The sequence below is a fragment of the Heterodontus francisci genome, chromosome 11, assembly GCF_036365525.1.
Source record: "Heterodontus francisci isolate sHetFra1 chromosome 11, sHetFra1.hap1, whole genome shotgun sequence".
Taxonomy (NCBI): Eukaryota; Metazoa; Chordata; class Chondrichthyes; order Heterodontiformes; family Heterodontidae; genus Heterodontus; species Heterodontus francisci.
Genome location: NC_090381.1, coordinates 63,030,517 through 63,055,554, shown reverse-complemented (window position 1 = coordinate 63,055,554; position 25,038 = coordinate 63,030,517). Strand labels below are relative to the sequence as shown.

At 39.5% G+C, this 25,038-nt stretch overlaps 1 protein-coding gene across 5 annotated transcripts in view; it reads right to left on the bottom strand.

Moving 5' to 3' along the window:
- veph1 (ventricular zone expressed PH domain-containing 1) overlaps positions 1-24,370 on the bottom strand; it is a 261,339-nt gene extending 236,969 nt beyond the window's left edge. For all 5 annotated transcript variants that reach the window (XM_068042199.1, XM_068042200.1, XM_068042201.1 and 2 more), the window contains exons 1-3: positions 24,218-24,370; positions 14,156-14,460; positions 11,848-12,063 (exon numbers count right to left, since the gene is read on the bottom strand). In XM_068042199.1, the coding sequence (XP_067898300.1) occupies positions 11,848-12,063; positions 14,156-14,293 (354 nt within the window). In that variant the 5' untranslated portion in view covers positions 14,294-14,460; positions 24,218-24,370. The remainder of the gene's footprint in view (positions 1-11,847; positions 12,064-14,155; positions 14,461-24,217) is intronic.
- Between the last annotated feature and the right edge of the window lie 668 nt (positions 24,371-25,038).

The window sequence follows — 25,038 nt, the reverse complement described above, 5'->3', positions numbered from 1 at the left end:
TCTGAAGCTTTTTAAAATTCTGAATATAGTACTGATTCTTTATTTTTATAGTCCTTTTAATAAACTGCTGTGGTAAAAGGATTGATCATAATGACAAAAATACCTTCGAAAGTTATAAAGAAGATACTAAAACAGTAGAATGTTCTGACTCTACTCAAGATATTAATTTCTCTGCTTTAAAATGCTGATGAACTTCACATTTCCACTAGTCTCAAGCCTGGTCATTTCACAATGCAGCACCATTTTTCAGGTACTATGTGGATACCCAAGGCCCCAAAATGGTGAGTAGGAAACACGCATGCACTTCTGGCCAGACAGTGTGCATTCCATCATATTGGGCAAATGTTAACAAGAGTTATCCTTTGTACACATCCAAAGCAGGCATTAAACATTTTGCATTTGCAATAAGGGGCCTAGCTCCAGTGTGAGGGATCCGTCTACAAGATTGGCTTGCCCTGAGGCAGCCAGCACCATCACGGGTAACCCCTCCTCCTCACCAATTGGCCATTTCTCAGTCCATGGCACGTGAACAACCTCGGTGCCAACTGAAGTACTAACCTTGCAGCAGACATTTGACCTTCTGTTATTATACTGTAAAGTTTGTTACCCAGAGGCCAACCCAAGTGCTCTAACTTCACTTCTGATGTAGGTGATCACCTAGCTAATGACCATCCAGAATGCTCGCACTCTGCTCTTAGTCTTTATATCTACTGAGTCCTCCCAGATGAGCACGGCCCTACCCTGAGTTGTTGGCTCTTTTTTTGGCTCAGATAGGCTTACCCTAGGTTCCTGGATGGTGCTTATCAACAAGATCACAGGGAACCTCCTAGCGTATGTTTTTAAAATGGTGTCAACACACTTGCATCTGTTTAACATTAGAGCCCAAAGAATACTAAATAGGGATTGTTTAGTATTTTTGTAAAGAGAAGTATTCGAATTATGTAGACAGCTTTTAAAAAAAAATCTCCTTCTAATTCACATGCTACATCACAGAGTTTTTAAATTAAGTTTTAAGTTCTTCATACCAAAATAAACTAGTGAAAAATGCAATTTATAACTACCTTGACTAACACAATTGGAACTATTTGAAATTATCACTTTGATTTTTGCTTGCTGTCAATGTTAGTGCAAAGGGAAAAGCACCACAATAAAATGGAGAAATGAATTAAATAGTCATTCAAATTATTTATCTTAGCACTATTTTAGAAGATAACTGAAAATAAATTAGGCGATAGCGCCCTCAAGGGGAAATGTTAGAACAATCCACTTCTACAGATATGTTGGCATGATATAAATGCATAATGCTAGGAATATGGAAAACAAACCACAAATTGTTGACAATTCAAAAAAATGCGTCAGGAGAAAAGGTAATAAAAACATAACTAGAAAACATCAGCTCCCATATCAGGGTGTGAGGGCCCATGACTGATTTTTAGCCAATATCTTCCCACAGACTGCTATATACACAGAAGGCAGCAGGCCACCACTAAACAGCATCACCACGAAAGGTCATGATTTAATAGTATTATCTGCCCAAATAGATTTAAATAAGTGCTTAGGGTACTTCTTCACACCAACTCAGCTCCCCTCTCCACCAATACCTACTGACTCACGAATAAGAATATACCCAACGTTAACTACTAAAAACATATAGATAAAAGAAAAATCAGCAACAAGTTCAAACCCTCCCAAGAAAATGACTCTCAATGCAGCCAAATTAAGCACTATGAATCAAGCACCCTTTTTGACCAGCTTCCATCCAGAACTCAACTGGAACAGACGAGACCCAGCACAATCTTGTTGTGTGGGGTCCCTTGGGGAACAGCGACCATAACATGATAGAATTCTTCATTAAGATGGAGAGTGAGAGAGTTGATTCCGAGACTAGGGTCCTGAATCTAAATAAAGGAAAACTATGAAGGTATGAAGCGCGAGTTGGCTATGATAGATTGGGGAACGTTACTTAAAGGGTTGACATTAGATAGGCACTGGCTAGCATTTAAAAAGCGCATGGATGAATTACAACAATTGCTCATTCCTGTCTGGCGCAAAAATAAAACAGGAAGGGTGGCTCAACCATGGCTTACAAAAGAAATTAGGGATCATATTAGATCCAAGGAGGAGAAATATAAAATGGCCAGAATAAGCAGCAAACCTGAGGATTGGGAGCAGTTTAGAATTCAGCAAAGGAGGACAAAGGGATTGATTAAGAAGGGAAAAAGAGAGTATGAGAGTCAGCTTGCAGAGAACATAAAAACTGACTGTAAAAGCTTCTATAGATATGTGAAGAGAAAAAGATTAGTGAAGACAAATGTGGGTCCCTTACAGTCAGAAACGGGGGAATTTATAATGGGGAACAAAGAAATGGCAAACCAAATAAATACATACTTTGGTTCTATCTTCACAAAGGAGGGCACAAATTACCTTCCAGAAGTGCTGGGTAACAAAGGGTCTAGTGAGAAGGAGGAACTGTATGAAATCAGTATTAGTGGGGAAATGGTGTTAGGGAAATTGATGGGATTGAAGGCTTTAAATCCCCAGGGCTTGATAATCTACATCCCTGAGTACTTCAGGAAGTGGCCCTAGAAATAGATGCATTGCTGGTCATTTTTCAAAATTCTATAGACTCTGGAACAGTTCCAAAGGATTGGAGGGTAGCTAATGTAACCCCAGTATTTAAAAAAGGGGGTAGAGAGAAAGCAGGGAATTATAGACCGGTTAGCCTGACATCAGTAGTGGGGAAAATGCTAGCGTCCATTATAAAAGATGTAATAGCAGAGCACTTGGAAAACAGTGACAGGATCGGACAAAGTCAACACGGATTTATGAAAGGGAAATCATGCTTGACAAATCTACTGGAATTTTTTGAGGATGTAATTAGTAGAATAGATAAGGGAGAACCAGTGGATATGGTGTATTTAGACTTTCAGAAGGCTTTCGATAAGGGCCCACATAAGAGATTTGCGTGCAAAATTAAAGCACATGGGATTGGGGGTAAGGTACTGGCATGGATAGAGAACTGGTTGGCAGACAGGAAACACAGAGTAGGAATAAACAGGTCTTTTTCCGAATGGCAGGCAGTAACTAGTGAGGTATCGCAGGGATCAGTGCTGGGACCCCAGCTATTCACAATATTTATTAATGATATAGATGAGGGAATTAAATGTAACATATCCAAGTTTACAGATGACACAAAGCTGGGTGGGAGTGTGAGCTGTGAAGAGGATGCAGAGAAGCTCCAGTGTGATTTGGACAGGTTGAGTGAGTGGGCAAATACGTTGCAGATGCAGTATAATGTGGATAAATGTGAGGTTATCCACTTTGGTGGCAAAAACAGAAAGGCAGATTATCTGAACGGCGATAGATTGGGAAAGGGGCAGGTGTCCTTGTGCACCAGTCGCTAAAAGTAAGCATGCAGGTGCAGCAGGCAGTTAAGAAGGCAAATGGTATGTTGGCCTTCAGAGCGAGATAATTTGAGTACAGGAGCAAGGATGTCTTGCTGCAATTATACAAGGCCTTGGTGAGCCCACATCTGGAGTATTGTGTGCAGTTTCAGTCTCCTTATCTGAGGGAGTGCTATGGAGGGAGTGCAGGGAAGGTTCACCAGACTGATACCTGGGTTGGCAGGACTGACGTATGAAGGAAGATTGGGTCAATTAGGCTTGTATTCGCCAGAGTTTAGAAGAATGAGAGGGGATCTCATAGAAACCTACAAAATTCTAACAGGACTGGACAGACTAATGCAGGAAGGATGTTCCTGATGGCGGGGGAGGCCAGGACCAGGGGTCACAGTCCAAGGATAAGGGGTAAGCCATTTAGGACTGAGATAAGGAGAGATTTCTTCACCCAGAGAGTGGTGAACCTGTGGAATTCTCTATTATAGAAAGCAGTTGAGGCCAAATCATTAAATATATTCAAGAAAGAGTTAGATATAATCCTTAGGGATAATGGGATCAAGGGGTACGGGGAGAAAGCGGGAACTGGTTACTGAGTTTGGATGATCAGCCATGATCGTATTGAATGGCAGAGCAGGCTCGAAGGGCCGAATGGCCTACTCCTGCTCCTATTTTACTATAGTCCAGCACATGGCCAGGTCCAATATCAGTTTGCTAGTACTGTTGGGAAAAGTTTAAACTAGCTTGGCAGAGAGATGGGAACCTGTGTATAAATACAAAAGGGAGAGAAGCAAAGCTGAAAATGGATGGCAAAAAATTAGGAAGCAAGTGTGGAAGGCAGAGGAAACAAAGGCTATAAAATAGACAACAAAGGCTATAAAATAGACAACAAAGGAGTTTGGCAGTACTTAATGATATATACTTTAAAGCAACGATTCTAGTGAATAAGGCAGATGAGCTGAGAACACAGATGGACACATGGAAGTATGATATCATAGCTATCACTGAAATATGGCTTAAAGAAGGGCAGGAATGGCAACTCAACATTCCTCCTTACAGGATTTTGAGACAAAATAGAGGGGGGGGGGATAAAAAAAAGAGGAGGGGGGTCACAAAATTAGTTAAAGAAACACTTATAGATGTAAGAAATCTGATCTGCGAGAAAACAAAACTTCAAATGAGGGCATGTGGTTTGAACTGATGAACAAAAAAAGGGCACTCTGCTGGGAGTATACTATAGACCCTCAAATTGTCAGAGGGAGATAGAAGAGCAAATATGTAGGCAAATTGCTGAGAAGTGCAAAAACATTAGGGCAGTAATAACAGGGGATTTCAATTACCCTGATATTAACTGTATTAAAAAGTAGAAAGGGATCAGATTTCTAAAAATGTATTCAGGAGAACTTTTTTTTTAAACCAATATGCTGCCAGCCCAAGAAGCGAAGAGCCAGTGTTTTAGGGAAAGGCTAATTCTACTAAGCGGAGATATGGGGTATATTTTTTGCCCAGAGGCAGGTAGGTGGATAATTACACAGCGCTGACCGGCATGCCAGTTGCTGGCACCATTCCAACCTGTATCATTTTCCTGGGATCAGGGATCAGGGGCAGAAGGTCTGCCCACTTGTAAGCAGCAGGTAGTCAATTAAAGTAAGTAAAAAGTCAATTACGGCCAATTATCAGAGGCCAACTGGAATTTTCCAGTCAGCCTGCGGCCCTCCCACGGCGTCAGGAACAGGCCAGCTGCCTGGAGGTGGCCTCCAAGCAGCAGACACGGGAGCCAGTGCTCCAGGCAGGTTTTGAGGCCTTCCCCACCTACTGGCCACAGCTGTGTGTTCCCCCTCCACAATGATGCCCTGGCAACCATGGCCATTTTTTAAAATCAAAACTTTTAAAAGTGCTAAGAGGAGGCCTCAAGAAGGAGGCACCCTCTCTCTCCCTCACCTGTACCTGCAGGCTTCAGCTCCTTCCATGCTGGAGGGTCTCCTACTGGCCCTTTACTTCAGCTTTGTGAGCCCCCCCGCCATCATTAATTGGATGGTGACACATCCTCTGGCCACTAATTGGCTATTTCAGGGAAAATCACTACCAGGTGACTGCTCCTGACACAATGCAGGGTTGGGACCCCCATTTGAACCTGTGTCGGAGTTCTGACCCAAAATTCAAACTCCTGCCCCTGATTTAGCAAATGTGGACTGGAAAAAGCTACTTGAAGGTAAATCAGTGGAAGGCATTCAAGGACAAGATAGAGATGGTTGGAACAATTATCTAATAAGGAGGGCTGTTGAGGGTAGGGCGTTTGATGTTGTTTATATGGATTTTAACAGACTTTTGACAAGGTTCCAGATGGCAGACTGGTCAGAAAAGTAACAGCCCGTGGGATCCAATGGAAAGGGGCAAGTTGGATCCAAAATTGATTTAGTGGCTGGAAGCAAAGGGTGATGGTTGACGTGTGTTTCTGTGACTCAAAGGCTGTTTCCTGTGGGGATCCACAGGGCACAGTACTAGGTCCCTGACTTTTCGTGGTACATATCAATGATTTAGACTTAAACGTAGGGAACATGATTAACGAGTTGCAATGATGCAAAAATTGAAGTATAAAGCTGCAGACTGCAGGAAAATATCAATGAACCGATCAGGTGGGCAGAAAAAGGGCAAATGGAATTCAATTCAGAGAAGTGTTAGGTAATTTATTTGGGGAGGGCAAACAAAGCAAGGGAATACACAATAAATGATAGGATGTTTTGAAGTGTAGAAGAAAGGAGGGACCTTGGAGTGCATGTTTACATATGCTGAAGGTAGCAGGACACTTCAATAAAGTGGTTAAGTAAGCATGCAGGATACATTCCTTTATTAACCAAGGTGTAGGATATAAGAGCAGGGAGGTTATGTTACAACTGTATAAAACACTAGGTCACAGCTAGAGTGCTGTGTACAGCTCTGGCCATCACATTGCAGAGCGTGAACAGAGGAGATTTAGCAGGATGTTGCCAGGGCTGGAGAATTCTAGCTATGGGGAATGATTGGACAAGCTGAGTTTGTTTTCTTTGGAACAGAGGTGGCTGAGGGGAGATTTAACTAAGGATTATAAAATTATGAGGGACCTAGATAGAGTGGATGGAAGGACCTATTTCCCTTAGCAGAGAAGTCAATAACCAGATTTAAAGTCATTGGTGGAAGGATTAGAGGGGAGTTGAGAAGAAACTTTTTCACCCAGAGGCTGGAGGAGTTCTGGAACTCACGGCCTGAAAGGGTGGTAGAGGCAAAAACTCTCATAACATTTGAAAAGTATTTAGATGTGCACTTAAATTCTGTAACCTACAAGGCTACCGACCAAGAGCTGGAAAGTGGGATCAGGCTCGATAGTTCTTTTTCAGCTGGCACAGATACGATGGACTAAATGGCCTCATTCTGCCCCATAAATTACTATGATTCTATGAAAGTCCACCTGGAAATGCTCTCTTAAAAGCAGCATCTGTAGAACTATCCTCCCACCAAATGGCACAGCCTCAAGCTCCCATTTAGTGCACTGTGCAAAGACTCAATGCTCAAAGAACCCTGCCAGGTCCAAAATGACTCCACAGAGCAGGTAACACTAATGCCATCAACCTTCTTAGGGGACACAACTAAGCAACCACAACAGGGGCTTTCCCCACAATAACAATTCCTAATTCTGTACCCAGCCTGGTAACTAAGGAAGAATTCTTCTTGCCTCTTGATGCCCAAGCACACCCTCTGCTGAAGTCCCCATGGTCTGTTATTCACAGTATAATGTAACCTTCTGCCCACAATGGGCTACACTGACCTGCTAGCTGAGGTGCACCTCCCACTCAAAGAATGTTAGAATACAAAAAGCAACCTCAGAAATCATGTGCTGAGCAGGTGTACTGTTATATCCAAACTCCATACAATGAACTCCCAAGAAAATGCTGAATTGATGACCTGGAGTTGCACTACAGTGAGGACGATGCAGCCTCTACAGAACTCGAAGCACAAGTGGAAAAAGAGAGGGAAAAATAGAATGAAAGAGAGAATGAAAGAGTTAGCAAGAGAGTGAGAGTCAGAAATACATTGAGAGAAAAATAGTGAGAGAGAAAAATCGTGAGAGAGAATGAGAGTCAAAAAGGATGAGTGAGAGACTGAGAAAAGGAAAGAAACAGTCTATATGGGAAAGTTAAGGGTTGAACACCTGCTTTCAGTTGCATGCCCTGGACACCTCTTTTTCTGCCTTTACCAATATGGTGGGCAGAGCACTTCCTCCAGGTAATGAACACATGCGTGTGCTCCACCTGCCATATTGGATCCTCAGATACCCATATTACTCATGAAATACAGAAGCGGCACAATCAAATTTCTCAGCCCATATGTCTATAGGCTATTATGACTGGCTCACATTACCACAATGTGGTGTTGTGAGTTTACACCTTTTGAACCCACAATATTGCAATACTGATCCCATCTAGAGTGGTTAGTCTTTGTATACAATCTGTAGTAGCACAGAGGGTCAAGGAACGCGCAACATGTGGTAAGTGAATCATGCTGATTCATTCAAATATTCTGCTGATTAAATGCAAAGCAATCCAAAAACAATGTTATTCACCGGATAGAAAAGTTTCCATCTGCAATAAACAAGCATCACAACACCGCGCCCCCACCCCCCAACCCCACAAAATCCAAAATTATTACTTTTCCAAATCTTGGCACCAGAAACTAAGGCAAAATGAATTGCACAGATAATTTCTTCATACTGTTCTCAGTTGCCATTTTTCCAATTCAGTTCAGCATATAAAGCGAAAAACAAAAAATGTACACAACTGTAAAAAAAAAGCTAGATTTACTGATAAAATTGACAATTTAATGTTAGAAATGCCCACATGTAGTTTCCACCCCTACACTGGCCTGCCCTTCTGTCTCAGTCCTGGGAGAGCCTTGTTAGTGGTTGACTGCTACAAAGATGAGAGGCCATCATAATTGGTCGTAGCCATGGTTATGGATGAGTGAGATTAAGTGAAAGGTGGGATTGAGTGAGAATAGGAGGGCAGGGGTAGTGTTGTTTAAATGTAAAGTTAGTTACAGAAAATGAGGATTCACTTGGCATACAGGTGAACGGAAGACATCTCAGTGAAAACTTTGCTGTGGCTGGGACTTAGGACGGTGGTATATATGGCAATGAATGTGGGTGTGGGAGAATGAAAGATGGGTGGAAGGAAGAGAAGGTGGCAGAGGACCATAGGGAGATGTCATCAAGTTATGACTTGGCAATCACAATATGCCACTGCAAGCTCACTCACATTATTCTGGGGAAGAGGCTTATCCACAACACATTACTCTTTTAAGCTCATAACATTATCGTCACATTAGCATTACACATTTTTGTGTTACCAGAATTATGAATGTAAATGTTAACAGTTATATTAATTCAAATTTTGTTCCAATTCTGTTTTTTTAATTTCCTTCTACCAAGCTAAATACAATACTAAAGAAAAAATATTTCTATTCCTAATGACACGTGTTCAAAGAGATCTGGTTACCAAATCGTTAAATGTCCTTAGAACAAGCGAAGAATGAAAATACAGAAAGACAAAGAAAAATAAGGAAGTACACTAATGGAATAACATACACGATATTGAAAGCTTTCTTAGATTTCCCATGTCTAAATGCATCCATTACTGCTAGGCAACAAGGGATTAGCATAATACCTTGTTTTAGGGATAAACATTCAGATCAATTAACACCTGGGTTTTTGGAAGTTTTGAATAACAAGGTCGGTGTAAGAGTTGGGAGATGCCAACAAATCATGAGAAACTCAAAAATATTATCTCCGTTTGACCATCGTGAATTAAGACATCTCTTTCACCACTGGTATGGCAAGAACAAGATGTATAATCCACAGGAAAAACAGAATTACCTAAACCAAACCAAAAACCAACTTCTGGTACTAATTACACCACAAGCACTGACTAGGCACCAATAGCTGCTTACAGAAATGCACACTGTGTAGTGCTGGATTAAACAGCATTGCTCCACACTGTTCTCTGCTCAGGCAAGTGGAGGTGTACTCATACCTGCTTGCATGCATTTACAGAACTCAATGAGATCAAAATCTCAAGTTACATTTTTTTAAATATTAAACAAAGGTCAACAGTTTGCACCAGTTGGATTTATGCTATCAAGGTGGTGTCATATTGTTTGCTGAAATTTGATATGACATCAATTTAGCAACATTATTGTCTAAGTTATAAAGAGTGATAAATCATATGCAAAAACTACAGTTACATTAAAATGCTGCCACCTACCTCATTGCAACTTTGTACCATCATTGAGAAAATAAAATTTTTATTTTGGTTTTATATGCTCAGTGAATAAATATTTCCCTTTTGAAACATTTTTAAGGTTTAAAGAGTATTTTATATAAAAGCTTGGAAACTGTAAGGAATGAATGCTTGAGCATTATGAGGTAATTTTTGTTTATTGTAATTTATGCTAGTCGGTAAGCAAATTAACACATACAAAGGTAGGTTTTGCACTTCTACTGAAGAAAGGAGAAAGAGAGAAAAAAGGGAGCTATAGGCCAGTTAGCCTATCAGTAGTAGGCAAAATGCTAGAATCTATTATGAGGGACATGATAACAGAGCACTTAGGAAATGATATGATTAAGCAGAACCAACATGCATTTATGAAAGGAAAATCATGTTTGACAAATGTGTAATAAAAACAAAAAGTGCTGTTATTTGTTTTGCACTTTGTCTTTATTTCAGATTTCCACCATCTTTATCTACTTTGTTTTGTAGACTTTATCTTTCCAGCATCTTTATCTACTTTAGTAGAAAAAGTTAAAAAAGCAGAATATTCTTGAATAGTGTGAGACTGGGAAATGATTGCATTCAGAGGGTGTCCATGTACCTGAATCACGGCAAGTTAACATGCAGGTAAAACAAGCAATTAATAAGACAAATGGTCTGTTAGTTTTTGTTACAATGGGATTGGAGAATAAGAGTAGAGAAGTCTTACTACAATTATTCAGGGCATTGGTGGGGCCACCCCTGGAGTACTGGATACAGTTTTGGTCCCCTTACCTAAGGAAGGATATACTGGCCTTGGAGGGGGTGCACCAAAGGTTCACTGGATTGACGCCTGGGATGAGAGGGTTGTCCAATGAGAAGTGATTGAGTCAAATGAGTCTATATTCTTTGGAGTTTAGAAAAATGAGAGGTGATCTCATTGAAATGCATAACATTCTTATTGGGTTTGACAGGGTAGATGCTGAAAAATTGTTTCCCTTGGCTGAGGCGTCTACAGCATGGAGTCACTGCCTCAGGATAAGGGGACAGCCATTTAGAACTGAGATGAGGAGAAATTTTTTCACTCAAAGGATTGTGAACCTTTGGAATTCTCTACCCCCGAGAACTGTGGATGCTCAATCATTGAGTATATTCAAAACAGAGGTTGATAGATTTTTGGGTACTAAAGGGAATTAAAGGATATAGGGATGCAGACATCATCAGCTGTTGCTCATAACTCACTTGACAGTTGCAACTCATTATATCAGGAACGATTTTTAGCATGTGGAGTGTCTTCAACCTTGCTGACTGGTTTCAGATTATGCTCCAAGCACAATTCCCACAATGTTACTAGGAAGGGAAGGTGGAATTCAGGTAGAAGATCACCCATGATCTTATTGAATGGCAGAGCAGGCTTGAAGGGTCAAATGGCCTACTCCAATTCCTGTTTCTTATGTTCTTATGTTCTGTGCTCTTGGTGCAGCCTGGGAGTACCTATGATTTTTCTGTACATTAATTTAAATTTGAATGTTTTGAGGCAAGAACAAATACAGGAACTAGCTGATAATGGGAAAGGAAGTGGGAGGATCTGAGGATGCAAAAGAGATTCTGGATGAGTCAAGGGAGGAGCCTGATGGTTAGGAATGCGCTGCTGGGGTGGGTGGGAAAGAGAGTTGGAGTCTGACATTCAAAAGGCTAAAGGCAGTTTGTGTCCCATTCTCCTGGGTTCCCCTCCCTCACAAGGCTGCTACAACTGGCTCATTACCATTACTGCCAGATTTCAGCAAACCCATTACCAGACTCTGGCTCCCCAACATTAGTAAAGCCTGCACGACAGTCCTGCCGAACCACAGGAGAATCCACCCAGCTCATACTTCCAACCCCTACACCCAGGTCCCAGACCAGGAAATACGCTAGCTATAAAAACATCCTCCTACGATAGCATGGAACATAATCATTTTAAATCAGAGGCGTTCTAGTATTCAACACTATTGTCAGAAAAATTTGCACCTAACATCACTGTATTTGCCACTTTATCAAATTACACTTAACTGAAACATTTACTACCATTTGGAAATAATTTCACAATGTTCTATAATCAAGACAAGTTTTATAAAAGGTAAATTAACTTTTTTTTAAAAACAGATACATCAGTGCTGTTGCTCATAACTTACTTGAAAGATGCAACTCATTATGTCAGAAACGATTTTAGCATGTGGAGTGTCCTCATCCTTGCTGACTGGTTTCAGATTATGCTCCAAGCACGATTCCCACAATGTTACTAGAGCCTTTCCATGCTTCTCAATAGATTTTGTCTTCCTAATGGCAGTAGTGATTCGAGTAATGCAGATTTCTACCACTGCTTGATCATTGTCATTCATCAGATAGTCCTAACAAAGCGGAAGAACAAAATATTATCGCATTACTTGCTTAAGCTGCTGAAGTCTCAACATCTCCGGCCGCTTAACGAGCTTCCCTTGGAGCTTAATGGGCCATTACTTGGAGATGAGCTGGTTCCCTGTTCCCTCCACCCCGCCCTCACTTTAAAAATTGAAGTCTGCCCCAGAGGCATCAGGATCCAGAGATGCCCTCCTGAGCCACTTTTTGTTTGAATCGCATCCACGCTTAGTCCCAACACTGACAGCATTTGAAAATCCAGCCCTCAGAGTCAGAACAATTGTTTTTCACCCAATGTCTACACACACACACACACACACACACATACTGTTTAGGCATCAATCTAGCTATGTGGATTGGCGTCCAACATAGAAAATACATAAATGACTTGGATAAATGGACCGAAGGTATGATTGCCAAATTTGCTGATGATAGAAAGACAGGTAGGAAAGTAAGTTGTGAAGAGGCTACAAAAGGATATAGATAGGTTAAGTAAGTTGGCAAAGATCTGGCAAATGGAGTATAATGTGGGAAAATGTGAAATTGTCCATTTTGGCAGGAAGAATAAAAAAGCATATTATCTAAACGGTGAGTGATTGCAGAGCTCTGGGACACAGAGGTATCTGGGTGTCCCAGTGCATGAATTGCAAAAGGTTAGTATGCAGGTACAGCATGTAATTAGGAAAGCTAATAGAATATTATAATTTATTGCGAGGGGAATTGAATACAAAAGTAGGGAGGTTATTCTTCAGTTATATTGGGCATTGGTGAGACCACATCTGGAGTACTGTACAGTACTGGTCTCCTTATTTAAGGAAGGATGTAAATGCATTGGAAGCAGTTCAGAGCAGGTTTACTAGACTAATACCTGGAATTGACGGGTTATCTTATGAGGAAAGGTTGGACAGGTGAGGCTTGTATCAGCTGGAATTTAGAAGAGTAAGAGGTGACTTGATTGAAATATATAAGATTCTGAGGGGTCTTGACAGGGTAGATGTGGATGGGATGTTTCCTGTTGTGGGAGAATCTAGAACTAGGAGTCACTGTTTAAAAATAAGGGGTCACCCATTTTAGACAGATGAGGAGAAATTTTTAATATCAAAGCGTCATGAGGCTTTGGAATTCTCTTATTCAAAAGGCAGTGGAAGCAGAGTCTTTGAATATTTTTAAAACACAGGTAGATAAGTTCTTGATAAGCAAGGGGGTGAGAGGTTATTGTAGTAGGTGGGAATGTAGAGTCGAGGTTACACTCAGATCAGCCAAGATGTTATTGAATGGCGGAGCAGACTTGAGTGGCCAAGTGGCCTATTCCTGCTCCTAATTCGTATGTTCATATGTACATGATTTTAATTTCCACTGAGTTCAATGAAAATCAGGCATTTTCAACATTCATTTTACTCCAATTGTGACAAGTTGAAAATCTATCTCAATATTTCTCAGTAAAACCTGATACTTAGAACCAATTCAGTGAATATATCTATTGCAAATAGAACTTTCTTGAAGCTAAAGGGATCTCTTATTTTGTAAGGAAAGTGTGAAGGATGATGGGTATTATCTATAAAAAGATGCTCACTATCTGCTTGGGTGAGATCAACAGCAAAAGTGAGTGAACACTATCTAAAATTCATGAGGAATTCACATATTACTAAAAGTAATTGATTTTGTTCAAAATAACACTTGAAAGGAAAACAATAGACGATTGAGGATAAAGGGATGAATTTAAGGTCCTGACACCAATGCAACAGTTGAGACTGCCAATAAGCAACATAAATATGCCAGATATTGATGAACTACCTACAGATCTGTATCTAGTATCATTGTCACATTATACTCAATGTTATTAAAACAATGCATACAATTGAATTATTACAGCTTAAGTATCAATTTTTAATCCATTGTAAATATCTGAACAACAAAATCAGCCATGTCAATTGATTTTTTTTACATTTACACAATTGTAATCTGAATGCACCACTCAAAAGGTATGTTGTTGCATTAGCTCGTTGTTGTAAATTAGATCAATATAAAAAAAATGATAGGAGAGTTTCTAATATTGAATTTATGGCACTATTTATTGACACTTACTGGTGAGGAAGATATTTCTTTTATTTGCTCAAGAGCTTCTGATAGACAATCTTCAATTTCAGTATCCTCCAAGGAGAAGAGATCTCCTGCACGAGACAGATCCCTTTGACCTAGCACCACACTGACAAGTTGATGCATAATGGACAATTCCAATACAGTGTAAAAGTTACATTCACACGTATCTGATTGCTCAATTAAGTCGATGGCATGGGCAAATTCTTCAAGTTTAAGAAGGTGGACCAAAGGTTTAAATCACAATGTTCATATCTGCAAAGGTGATATCACTCCATCGTCTCATGTCCCATCTGAAAAAAATGAATTACAGAATAAGACATCTGTTTTAATGCACAATGCATCATTAATCTGAACACAATCTTTGAAAATTACAGTGGAACCCTGTTACTTTCAGAGTCAATCCATTGATAATTTGGCCAACCATATTATAAGACACTTTTGAAGCATAGTTAGTGCTGTAATGTAGGGAGATATAGGAGCTAAATTGGGCACAGCAAGTCCCACAATCAGCAATGAGATAAATGACCAGATAATCTGTTTAAGAAATTCTGGTTGGGAGATAAATGTTGGGTACAACACAGGGAGAACTTCCCTGTTCTTGTTCGAATGGTGCCATGGGATGTTTTACATGCCCAATCGGGCAGATGGATACTCAGTAAATGTCCAATCTGAACATTCAAATCCATGACAGTAGCATCTGATAAATGAAAGGTTTAACTTTGCTTTCATTTCCAATCAAATCAAATGCCATAGTCGAGTGCCAAAGTTCGCGTGGGAATCATTTCAGTTGAATGATTTAAGGAATAGACTTGATTAAGCAGTGCCTGTAAAAGGTCAGGAAGGCTGGAATGTTTCATTGTAGCAGGTGATATTTGCAGTCTGAATACCAACATACAAATCACATCCAGTTAGCAGTGTAAACCTTCCACTCACTACTGAAGGAGCAAATAAGCTGTTTGACTCTTTCAATTGCCAGCCTGACCAAACAGAAGCTCTGTAAGGCATTACATCAATATTTGATCCTTCATTTTTGTCAGTATCCACTGTCTGAAGTGTCCAGACAGACTGGTTACTGCTATAAGTGAAAGTTTCAACAACACTTCCCTCAGCCACCAAAGGATCTAGTTGCAATACAGGTACCAGTCTTAGATTGCTATTTGTTGACTGCAATCCATAAAATAAAGACTGCCAACTACACCTCCCACTGAGTTTAGTGCTAAAGCAGCTCTATGCATGCATACATGTAGACCACTGGTACAGAAACAATCTGTTACAACCAGGCGAGGAGGTGGTCTAGGGGTTCCCTTTCAGCCTTCACCTGGCCTTACCATAACAGGGTTTAATTTTAAACACACTGTGTTTTAGCTCCCCCTTGGTGAATCCTTGTTCATCGCTTTCCAATTATTCTTTTGGGCCTCCTTATCTCGAGAGACAATGGATACGCGCCTGGAGGTGGTCAGTGGTTTGTGAAGCAGCGCCTGGAGTGGCTATAAAGGCCAATTCTGGAGTGACAGGCTCTTCCACAGGTGCTGCAGAGAAATTTGTTTGTTGGGGCTGTTGCACAGTTGGCTCTCCCCTTGCGCCTCTGTCTTTTTTCCTGCCAACTACTAAGTCTCTTCGACTCGCCACAATTTAGCCCTGTCTTTATGGCTGCCCGCCAGCTCTGGCGAATGCTGGCAACTGACTCCCACGACTTGTGATCAATGTCACACGATTTCATGTCGCGTTTGCAGACGTCTTTATAACGGAGACATGGACGGCCGGTGGGTCTGATACCAGTGGCGAGCTCGCTGTACAATGTGTCTTTGGGGATCCTGCCATCTTCCATGCGGCTCACATGGCCAAGCCATCTCAAGCGCCGCTGACTCAGTAGTGTGTATAAGCTGGGGATGTTGGCCGCTTCAAGGACTTCTGTGTTGGAGATATAGTCCTGCCACCTGATGCCAAGTATTCTCCGAAGGCAGCGAAGATGGAATGAATTGAGACGTCGCTCTTGGCTGGCATACGTTGTCCAGGCCTCGCTGCCGTAGAGCAAGGTACTGAGGACACAGGCCTGATACACTCGGACTTTTGTGTTCCGTGTCAGTGCGCCATTTTCCCACACTCTCTTGGCCAGTCTGAACATAGCAGTTATACAGCAAAGAAACCAGCACAAACAGGCTTTCTTAGGTTTAACGAAGAAAAGTTGATATTTATTAAACTTAAACTCTAATTCGGTTGACGCCTACGGATACACGACGCGCCTACGCTAGCATGCCTACCCAATACACAGATGCAAATAGAGATAGAAAAGAGCTGAAAAAAAATAAAGTGGAAAGGTTTGAGGCAATATCTGAAGAATTGTCGTTACGGTTTTTCGAGCTCACTGTAGAGTCCCTGATTGTAGGTAGATCTTGCTTTTCATTGGGGCCCAGTATTCTTCTTAAACCTTGTTTGCTGTAGGAGACTTTTCTTTCTTGAGATTCATGTGTCTTCAGTGGATTCAGAGGCTTGTGAGAAAGAGATGGGAGCAGACAGGAAAGAGAATGTCTCAGTCCAGGAACAAACAGACTTTCTGCCCAAACTGTTTGTACTAATTCAAAAAACTCAGGTTGCCCAGCAGGTTAGTCACGTGACTAACTAGGTTTGACCTTGTCCGCTTGTGTATTCAGGCATCTTAGCAGTCAACCTGGAATGCAAGCTCCCCCACCTTCAACGTCTGGTGATCAAAAGGTCCATTGTGAACTGAATGTGTCAGGGAACAGCTGCTTTGTCCTTCCAAGCACTGTCTGCTAATATGAAAATGTCTTTTCCAGCCACGGCTGATCTGTTTAATAAGTCCTTTCTTCACTCCAGTAACAGTTTAAAATCAATGTTCATGACAAAGTTAATGTGCCTCATTCTTGACAGGTGGGGGCCTCGCATGACTTTGCGGTAAATTCACAACTAAAGCAATTATGTGGCAATCACTCAAAAAGCTGAAACTTGTTTGAAAATGAGTAAACTTACTGAAAAACAAAGAACTACTAAACAACATCAAAACATAATTGCATATGACTATTGCTAATGCGGGAAGCAAAAATAAAGATGCAAATCACAATCAAGCCTTGTACAAAAGGATAGGCAAAATCATTCTACTGCAAGCATGCAGTGCTCAAAGAGACAAGGGCGTTGCTGCTTTCTCCACTTGGAGAGATGGCAATTTCTTCACTGCATGTGGGACTGAACAAATGGGGAAGATGAATAAATGTTAAAAATAATTCTAGTAGTTTTGTTCACCAAAATTCTCATTTTTCTTCTACTCTAATAAACATATCTGATATAATCACAACTAATATCTCAGAATCACAGAATTGTTACAGCGCAGAAGGAGACCATTCGGCCCATCATGTCTGCACTGGCTCTCCAAAAGAGCATTTCACCTAGTGTCACTCCCCCGCCTTCTTCCTTTTCATATAAGAGTCTAATTCCCTCTTGAATGCTTCAATTGAACCTGCCTCCACCACATTCTCAGGCAGAACATTCCAGACCTTAACCACTTGCTACATGAAAATGATTTTCCTCATGTCACTTTTGCTGCTTTTACCAGTTACTTTAAATCTGTGCCCTCTCGTTCTCGACCCTTTCATGAGTAGAAACAGTTTCTCCTTATCTACACTGTCTAGACCCCTCATGATTTTGAATACCTCTATCAAATCTCCTCTCAGCCTTCTCTTCTCCTAGGAAAACAGTCCTAACTTCTCCAATCTATCTTCATAACTGAAATTTCTCATCCCTGGAACCATTCTTGTATCCATTTCATTTTTCCTCACAAGGTCACGAAAACCTCTGCACAAATTTCATTAATAATTTTAAAAGTAACATTTATGTCATTCTTACTTACCTGGGATGCTGCTGCATCTATTACAAAGTAGGCAGCATTTATTTTTCTTGTCACAAATCCTAGTTCATTGCACAGCTATTCAAATTATTCCAAATACACAAGTTCACTTTTAAGAAAGCTTACCTCATTTGATATTCCAAATTCCACAGAATGAAAAGAGACAATCCTTGAATCTTAAAAGTTCATATTGTCACAGATGGAAGTTAAATTTATTTTTTACTGCCTGCTTAGTGCAATGCCAGTAAATGAGCACTTATTCTTGTGTTATGTAAGTGCTTCCATTTTTTGTTAATTTTTTTTGAGGATTCATATTTAAATTGTGGAAGTGGATTTATTTTGGAAGGCTGAAGATTTCATAGATACTGGACATTGTTTTTTTTTGTTGAAAGTTCACTTAAAAGACACTTGAAATGTTGTGTTTGAAAACAACCTTTACTGGATATCACATGCCTTAAGCTTAATAAACAACAGAAACCTTGGAAACTTGGGAGAGATGTTTACGGAGAAGTGACATGTCAAGATTTGAGGGTCGGGAGTTGGCTTGGATCCTGAGATATTGTTTTGGTTCAGTTGGGCTGTGGACAGTGTAGAAAAGCAATTGGTTTTGTTGCCTGCTGAAAAGAAACCCCCAGCTCACCTTTCCTGCACCTCTCTAAGAGACCCAGAGAAATCCAGTATGTCAGCTTTCTTTCTCAACCTCTTTGAAAAAACCCTGCAAATCCAGAGTGTGATAACTGAAATCCCTGCTGCCATATTTCTCCTGGAAAGCCTACCAGATTATTTCTCAACATCTCCAGAACAAACTGCTTCTGAAAAGATCCCAGTGACCCGTTTCCGTATACCCAGATGCCAGACCAAAAGGGACAACTGACATCCTTCCATATCTGTTTTTTTCTTCAAGCATTAGCAACTATTTGGCCAAAAAAATCCTTTTTTGTCTTTTTTTTTTGTAAAAGAGCTCTGCAGAGAAAATTTCTTTATTTTCCTTTAACCAGTGTGTATGTGAGATTGTGGGGTATTTAAAAAGGGAACTTTCATATTTCAATTTGTGTGCTAAAGCTTTGCTTCTTACTAGATGAGTCTTGCTTTATAGTAAACTGATAATTTTGTTGTTTATTAAAGAAATCTGGTTGGTGTATCTTATTCTGGGATAAAGAATAGAATATATGATTGACCGTATTGGTAACTGGGTAAAAAATTAAATATATGTTGTGACCTGTGGAGAAGTGGAACTAGAAGAGACAATGAATTCCTCCCACTTCGGTCGTAATGCTTGCCACATTGTTATGACTGATCTTATTTTACAATAAAGTTGAATAAGAGCATTTTACATCTCAACTAAACTGATCGATTTCAGTAAATTCATCCAGCTTGCAAATCACTGTTAATCTAATATTGATAAGTGTATCAGTAGCATAAGGAATGCCTAGCTTTAAGGAAACAAACTCCAGTTCTGGAGTACCTGAGGTCATATAGTTAATCTGAGCTAACTTCCTTTCGTTTCAATAGCTTTCACAATGCAATTCACCTATCACTAAATTTGACCTTTTACATAAATGTATTGTTTAATTCCTAATTAGTTGGAAATAAATTGGGAAAAATAATGACTGCAGCCACCGAGTATTACTTTCAAGATTTGTCCCAACCTTTATAATAAAGGAATATTGTAGCTTGATGTTATTAAAATGCAGTCTATGGCTATCAGTTAAACTCAATTAAATGTTTTGCTGCTTTATACTATATAAAAGATTTGTAAAGCTTTAAATTACATATATTACTAAATTTATACTCAAAGCATATTTCAAAGGGTTTCCAAACAGTAATATTTATTTTGTTTCTGTAAAAAAAAACAGTTCCAACATATTAAGAGAAAGAAGAAATGAAGATATCAAGTTATAAAGCCTTCACCACCGTTCATCACAACTGATGGAAACTCACATTGCTTCAGACACCCTTTCAGCTTTGCTGGAGTCCATTATGGGAATTCTAATGTAAAGCCTTAGCCACTGGATTCCCAGGACTATTACAATAGAGCTGACTCTATAGTTACTGTTTATCCCACCAGGCATTAAACTGAGAAAGTCAGCAGGTAGGCATTTTAAAGCTGCCTCCCCTACGCGCACTTGTTTTATTGATATTGTACTATTCACCAGTGAGCTTGACCTTCATAATCATTAACTATATTTAACAGAGTTAGAACAAAAAGGCTAGTGTAGTTATACTATTAGTGTAGAAAAGTTTTTAAGTAACAGAAAAGAACATAAGATGCACATAACAAAAACAACATGGATTGCTTTCAATTCAGGGAAAAAAATCATAGATAACAGAATTACTGTTCAATATTTACTCCGAATGTCATATTCTAAAGCAATACATAAAAGTAAATTGTTTTGTTTTCCTGCTGAATTATGTGAAGTAGCTGCATCTTAATGAAAAATAAATCAAAAACTTTTTTATGGCGACAAGTAAAGAAGACCTTATGTTTTTGACACAAGGGCTTCAACTCAAGTGCTGCAATGATGCAGAGTTGTGCTCTGTGTTTGGAAAGACAACAAAAAGTTTTAAAAAGGAGAAGGCTTGCCAAAGAATGTTCCACAAACACAGACCTCTTTTAAATTTGCCTGGGAAACTCTATGGGCTGAATTTTAACTTCAAGGGTGGGAAACAGGAGTTAACATTTTTTTAAAGTTTAAATAAAAAACAATAAAAGCAGCTAGGCCACCACTGTTGGGGAGTGGTGGAGAGGATGGTATCCCTCTACAGGGCGTCCTTTGGCTACACCCACATTAGGCAGGCAGGGAGGGCCTGTAGACTTGCCTGGAGTGCTGGTTCCCCACCCGTTGCTGGGCGCACATCTCCAGGCAGCTGATCTGCCCCCTGTCGTGTTGGGAAACAGGAGGCTGTCTGAAAAATCCCGTCAGCAGGTAGCCCTGCTGGCCCTGAACTCACCTCAGCAAAAAATGGCCAACACCGCCAGGCCCTGTCCACCTCCATTTCCAACCTTGTTGGGACTTGAAAATTTAGTCCTATTAGCCAGGATACTTTTCCTGATTATCAACTTTAAGATTTTTGAAAATTATCTGTCATGAAAACATACCATGCTGAATGATGATTTTTAATTTATCAGTTGGAAACCGACAATCAACTTTTAAAAGGAAAGATGGAATCCTAAATTCAACTTTTAAAAAGACAGCAGCTAAGATGGCCACTGCAATTTGCATTCAAATACCTCACATTCCAAGGTATTGAGGTGGAGATGTATGTCTGAACAAGGCCTCATGCAGAAAAATGGCTTGAGCAGCTGAATGAATTATCTGGTATTACCTCGTTAGCCAAACATTCAAAGCCATCTTGGAACATTAACCCTAATGGAGATGAACCTCCAGGGGGTAATCATTGAAACAATAAGACCTGAGAGAGATTGAAATTCTTAGATTTGGATCTCATTAAAGTGAAAAAGAGAATACACTGAGACAATCATGTGACAGTCTGTCCATCTCTGTGAGTTTCTTTCACAGCAGACAAGCTTTGAGTACTAATCAGTGCAGGACCCCAGTTGGGGTTGTCGGTCTCTCTCTTTCTCTTCAGGTAATACTGTAAGTTTCAAATCCTGTCTGTGAACTGCAACACATCCAAGTCTATCACAGCTGCAGATAGGGACTCTAGGGAGAAAACCATCTGCATCACTATCTCCAAGAAAACCTTGAACCAGGTGGCCACCTCTACCGACCAGGAACTTCAGGACTATGAATTCAGCCAGAAGACAACTGAATTACCAGACTCCACAGACTGGATATTATTTTATTTGTTCTGAACTCTATTCCAACCAATCTATTCTTCATCACTATTTGTGTGTATGTGTGTGATTCTTGAGTGTGCGTGTGTGTGTATGCATGTGTGAAAGTTGGAGCGTACTTTATTATTTTTACTTAGATTGCATTTTGATTTTAAGTACAATAAACTAACCTCTTTCTCACTTAAACTCAAGAAAACCTGTCTGATTAGTTATTTTATGATCATAATACATAAAGGGTTAAACACTCACTGAATTGGTAAGCACATCCTATGTTTAAAAGAAATAAACTATGACTCTATGTCTCTAAACTCTGTTGCGGTCAAACGAGGAGAGGGATAAGAGGGGAATCTTTGAAACCCTCCTTACCCGATCATAACATATATTTTTAATTTGAATTAATAGACAAAGGATGCAGAACTGAATAATGATATAAAAAGGAAGAATGCTTACTCTGTTGCTAGGCTGGACAATTTTAACTGGTTAAACTCCAGCAGGACTCATGCACATACCTGAAAGTCCCTAGTGGATGAAATTTATCTTTGGCAGTGGCACAAAATGGGCAAAGCATATCAGCATCCCATTTTACACTTTATCCAATATTCTTTTCTAATGACTTTAACTATATAAACCTGTGCCTAGATTCTCTGTTTTTGGCTAAGCAGGTTTTCTCCCAATGGAAAGAGCGTACACTCCATAACAGCAAACCAAATTTGTACCTATGTGGATTTCTTGGTAACTTCTTTTGGACTCTCGAACATGGTGCATGTGAGACACCTGGCACACCAATAAATATAAATAATGGATACCGCCAATTAAAGATGCAACACTTTTCCTGTTCCTCCCTTCTGATGTGAAAATTGTTTTTAATTGTGCAGGTCCTTTCCACTTCAGAAGTAAGAATATTTTTTAACTACCTATTTTCACTGGTTTTGTGTATTTACCTGTAAAACAGAAACTAAGTACTGCATACTTGAAACACTTACACACGTGTGCACTGTATTTAAAAAAGGAATTCAATAGTATAGTTGCAGACAAATGCAACACATTGGTATGAATTTGTTCAGAACCAAAAACAAGTTAAATCAGGCAGGATCCTAGTGAATCTATGCTGTCCTAATGGGATAGAGCCCAAAATTTCCCACTGCGCTCCAACTGTAGTCTTACTGAGGTTTTATACAGATGCACTGTTACATCTTAACTTTCAGGTGCTATACCTCTTTTTGGTCCATTAGCTTTATGACTTTATCTGTTGGAGATGTTGCTTTTAATGTTTCAGGAACTTGACCCCCCCAAATCCCTCTGCTCTTCCACTTCACCCAGTTTTTCCCAACTCAAAGCATAATCATTTGCCCCTTTCTATCTCTAACATAATCCAACACTACAGTCTTCCTCAAACTACATTCCTTTGATTTTACCTTCAAGTATTCCCTCCTTCATTGGCCATGCCTCACTCTCTGGAATCCCCTCCATAAACCTCTCTGCTTCTCCACCTTAAAGATCCTACTTAAAATTCATCTCTTTGACCAAGTTTTTGGTCACCCCTTCCAATATCTCCTTTGGTTCGGTATCCATTTTTTAAAAACTTACATTAAACATGCGTTATGAGTACAAGTTGCTGTCCTTATTATTTGAAATTTAATAAAAATATATAGCAAATCTATGCTAACTCATATTGAGATAATGTTAATTAAAAATAGGATTGAAAAATATTAAAAATTAAGCAAATTAAACTAATAAGGAGGTTAAACTAAAGTACAACCATGCATAATTATGTTGTCAATGTGCACCCTGTAAAATCAGGGTTGAGAACATATATTACTACTATAATCAATATGAAATACACCAGGCAATATTTTCTTGATAAAACTTTTCTTTTAAATGCTTATACCTTGACCACTAATTGTTAATTGGCTATCTTCTTGTTACAATTTGTAATCCAGTTCATTTGTAATGATTGGTTTCTTGAAATAATTTTTTTTTTAAATATACAATTTAAAGAAGTGCATTATCATCAGGCATGAAACATACAGTCAGTACACAGACTAAGTCAGCTGTGATCAGTGCTAACCTGGAACTGGTCCTCAATTTAGAAAAGTTACTTTGTGTGACCCAAAGGATTGTTTATTGTTATGCTAAACTGTGAAATTCATGTGAGCTTGGTTTGGTCAGTTAACATTCTTACTTTCTTTTACAGAAACAAAAGCAAGGAAAATTTTAGTTGCAAAATTCAAATAATAGCAGAATAATTCAGGCCAACCCTCATTGAAAGTTATAAGCAGCACCTAAAGAGAATGAAACAAATTACCGTTCAAAACACTGAAAAGCCTATTTCTCTATTGCTAATTCTTGCACCGAAAAAAACATGAGTAAGTTACAGATATTGTTTTACCTGCATGCTAGTCCCAGTAGGCGTACTTGTGATCAACTTACTCTGAAGGTTCCTGCTGTCTTTGTATTGTAACACAGTACACTGTAGTCATGGTTATGAGAAGTAAAAGGCAATGGAAACTTTCTGTGGAAACCATGCACTTCCAGCAATCTGTTTAACTGTTGTGGGCTAGGAATGCAAAGAATGCGGGCTTTAAAATCTGCCTAAAATTGAGTCTTAAGTGGCACGGTCAGCTGGTGAAGCTTGATCTGAACAAACACAGCAATTGATTGGAATGAACCAGGTTTTCACGTAAAGCACAGGAATAGTTTAGTAATCTGTGATACTAACAGTCCCTGTACTGTGTATGGCACTCCCCCTTTAAAATGAGGCCAGTGAAAGAAACAGGACTCTTTTGTATCACTACAGAGCTATTAATTCCCTGGAAAGGAGGCAGATGAAGGAAAAGACATTCATCACAGAATCTGCATTTGCCATAATTTTGAAGTTAATTCCATAAACTCCAAATTGCGTTAAACATAATTTTATGATCAATATTTACATGTTTTATCAATAAGAAGCCTGTTCCTGAATGTCAACTTGGTGCATTATTCATGGAATCCAACGATAATCAATATCATAGACGGATTGTTAAAAAAAATTTATATAACTACCGACATGAGGATTTTGCAGTCATGGTTGGTGATGCAACTTTATGTTGACTATTTCAATCAAATAAGCCATATCCAGTAATTTTGAGAATGTGTTTCTTTCAAAGATTATAAAAACTAGGACCTTAATTCGTTGTGTCAACTGTTGTAATTTTGTTTTACCCCCAGGAT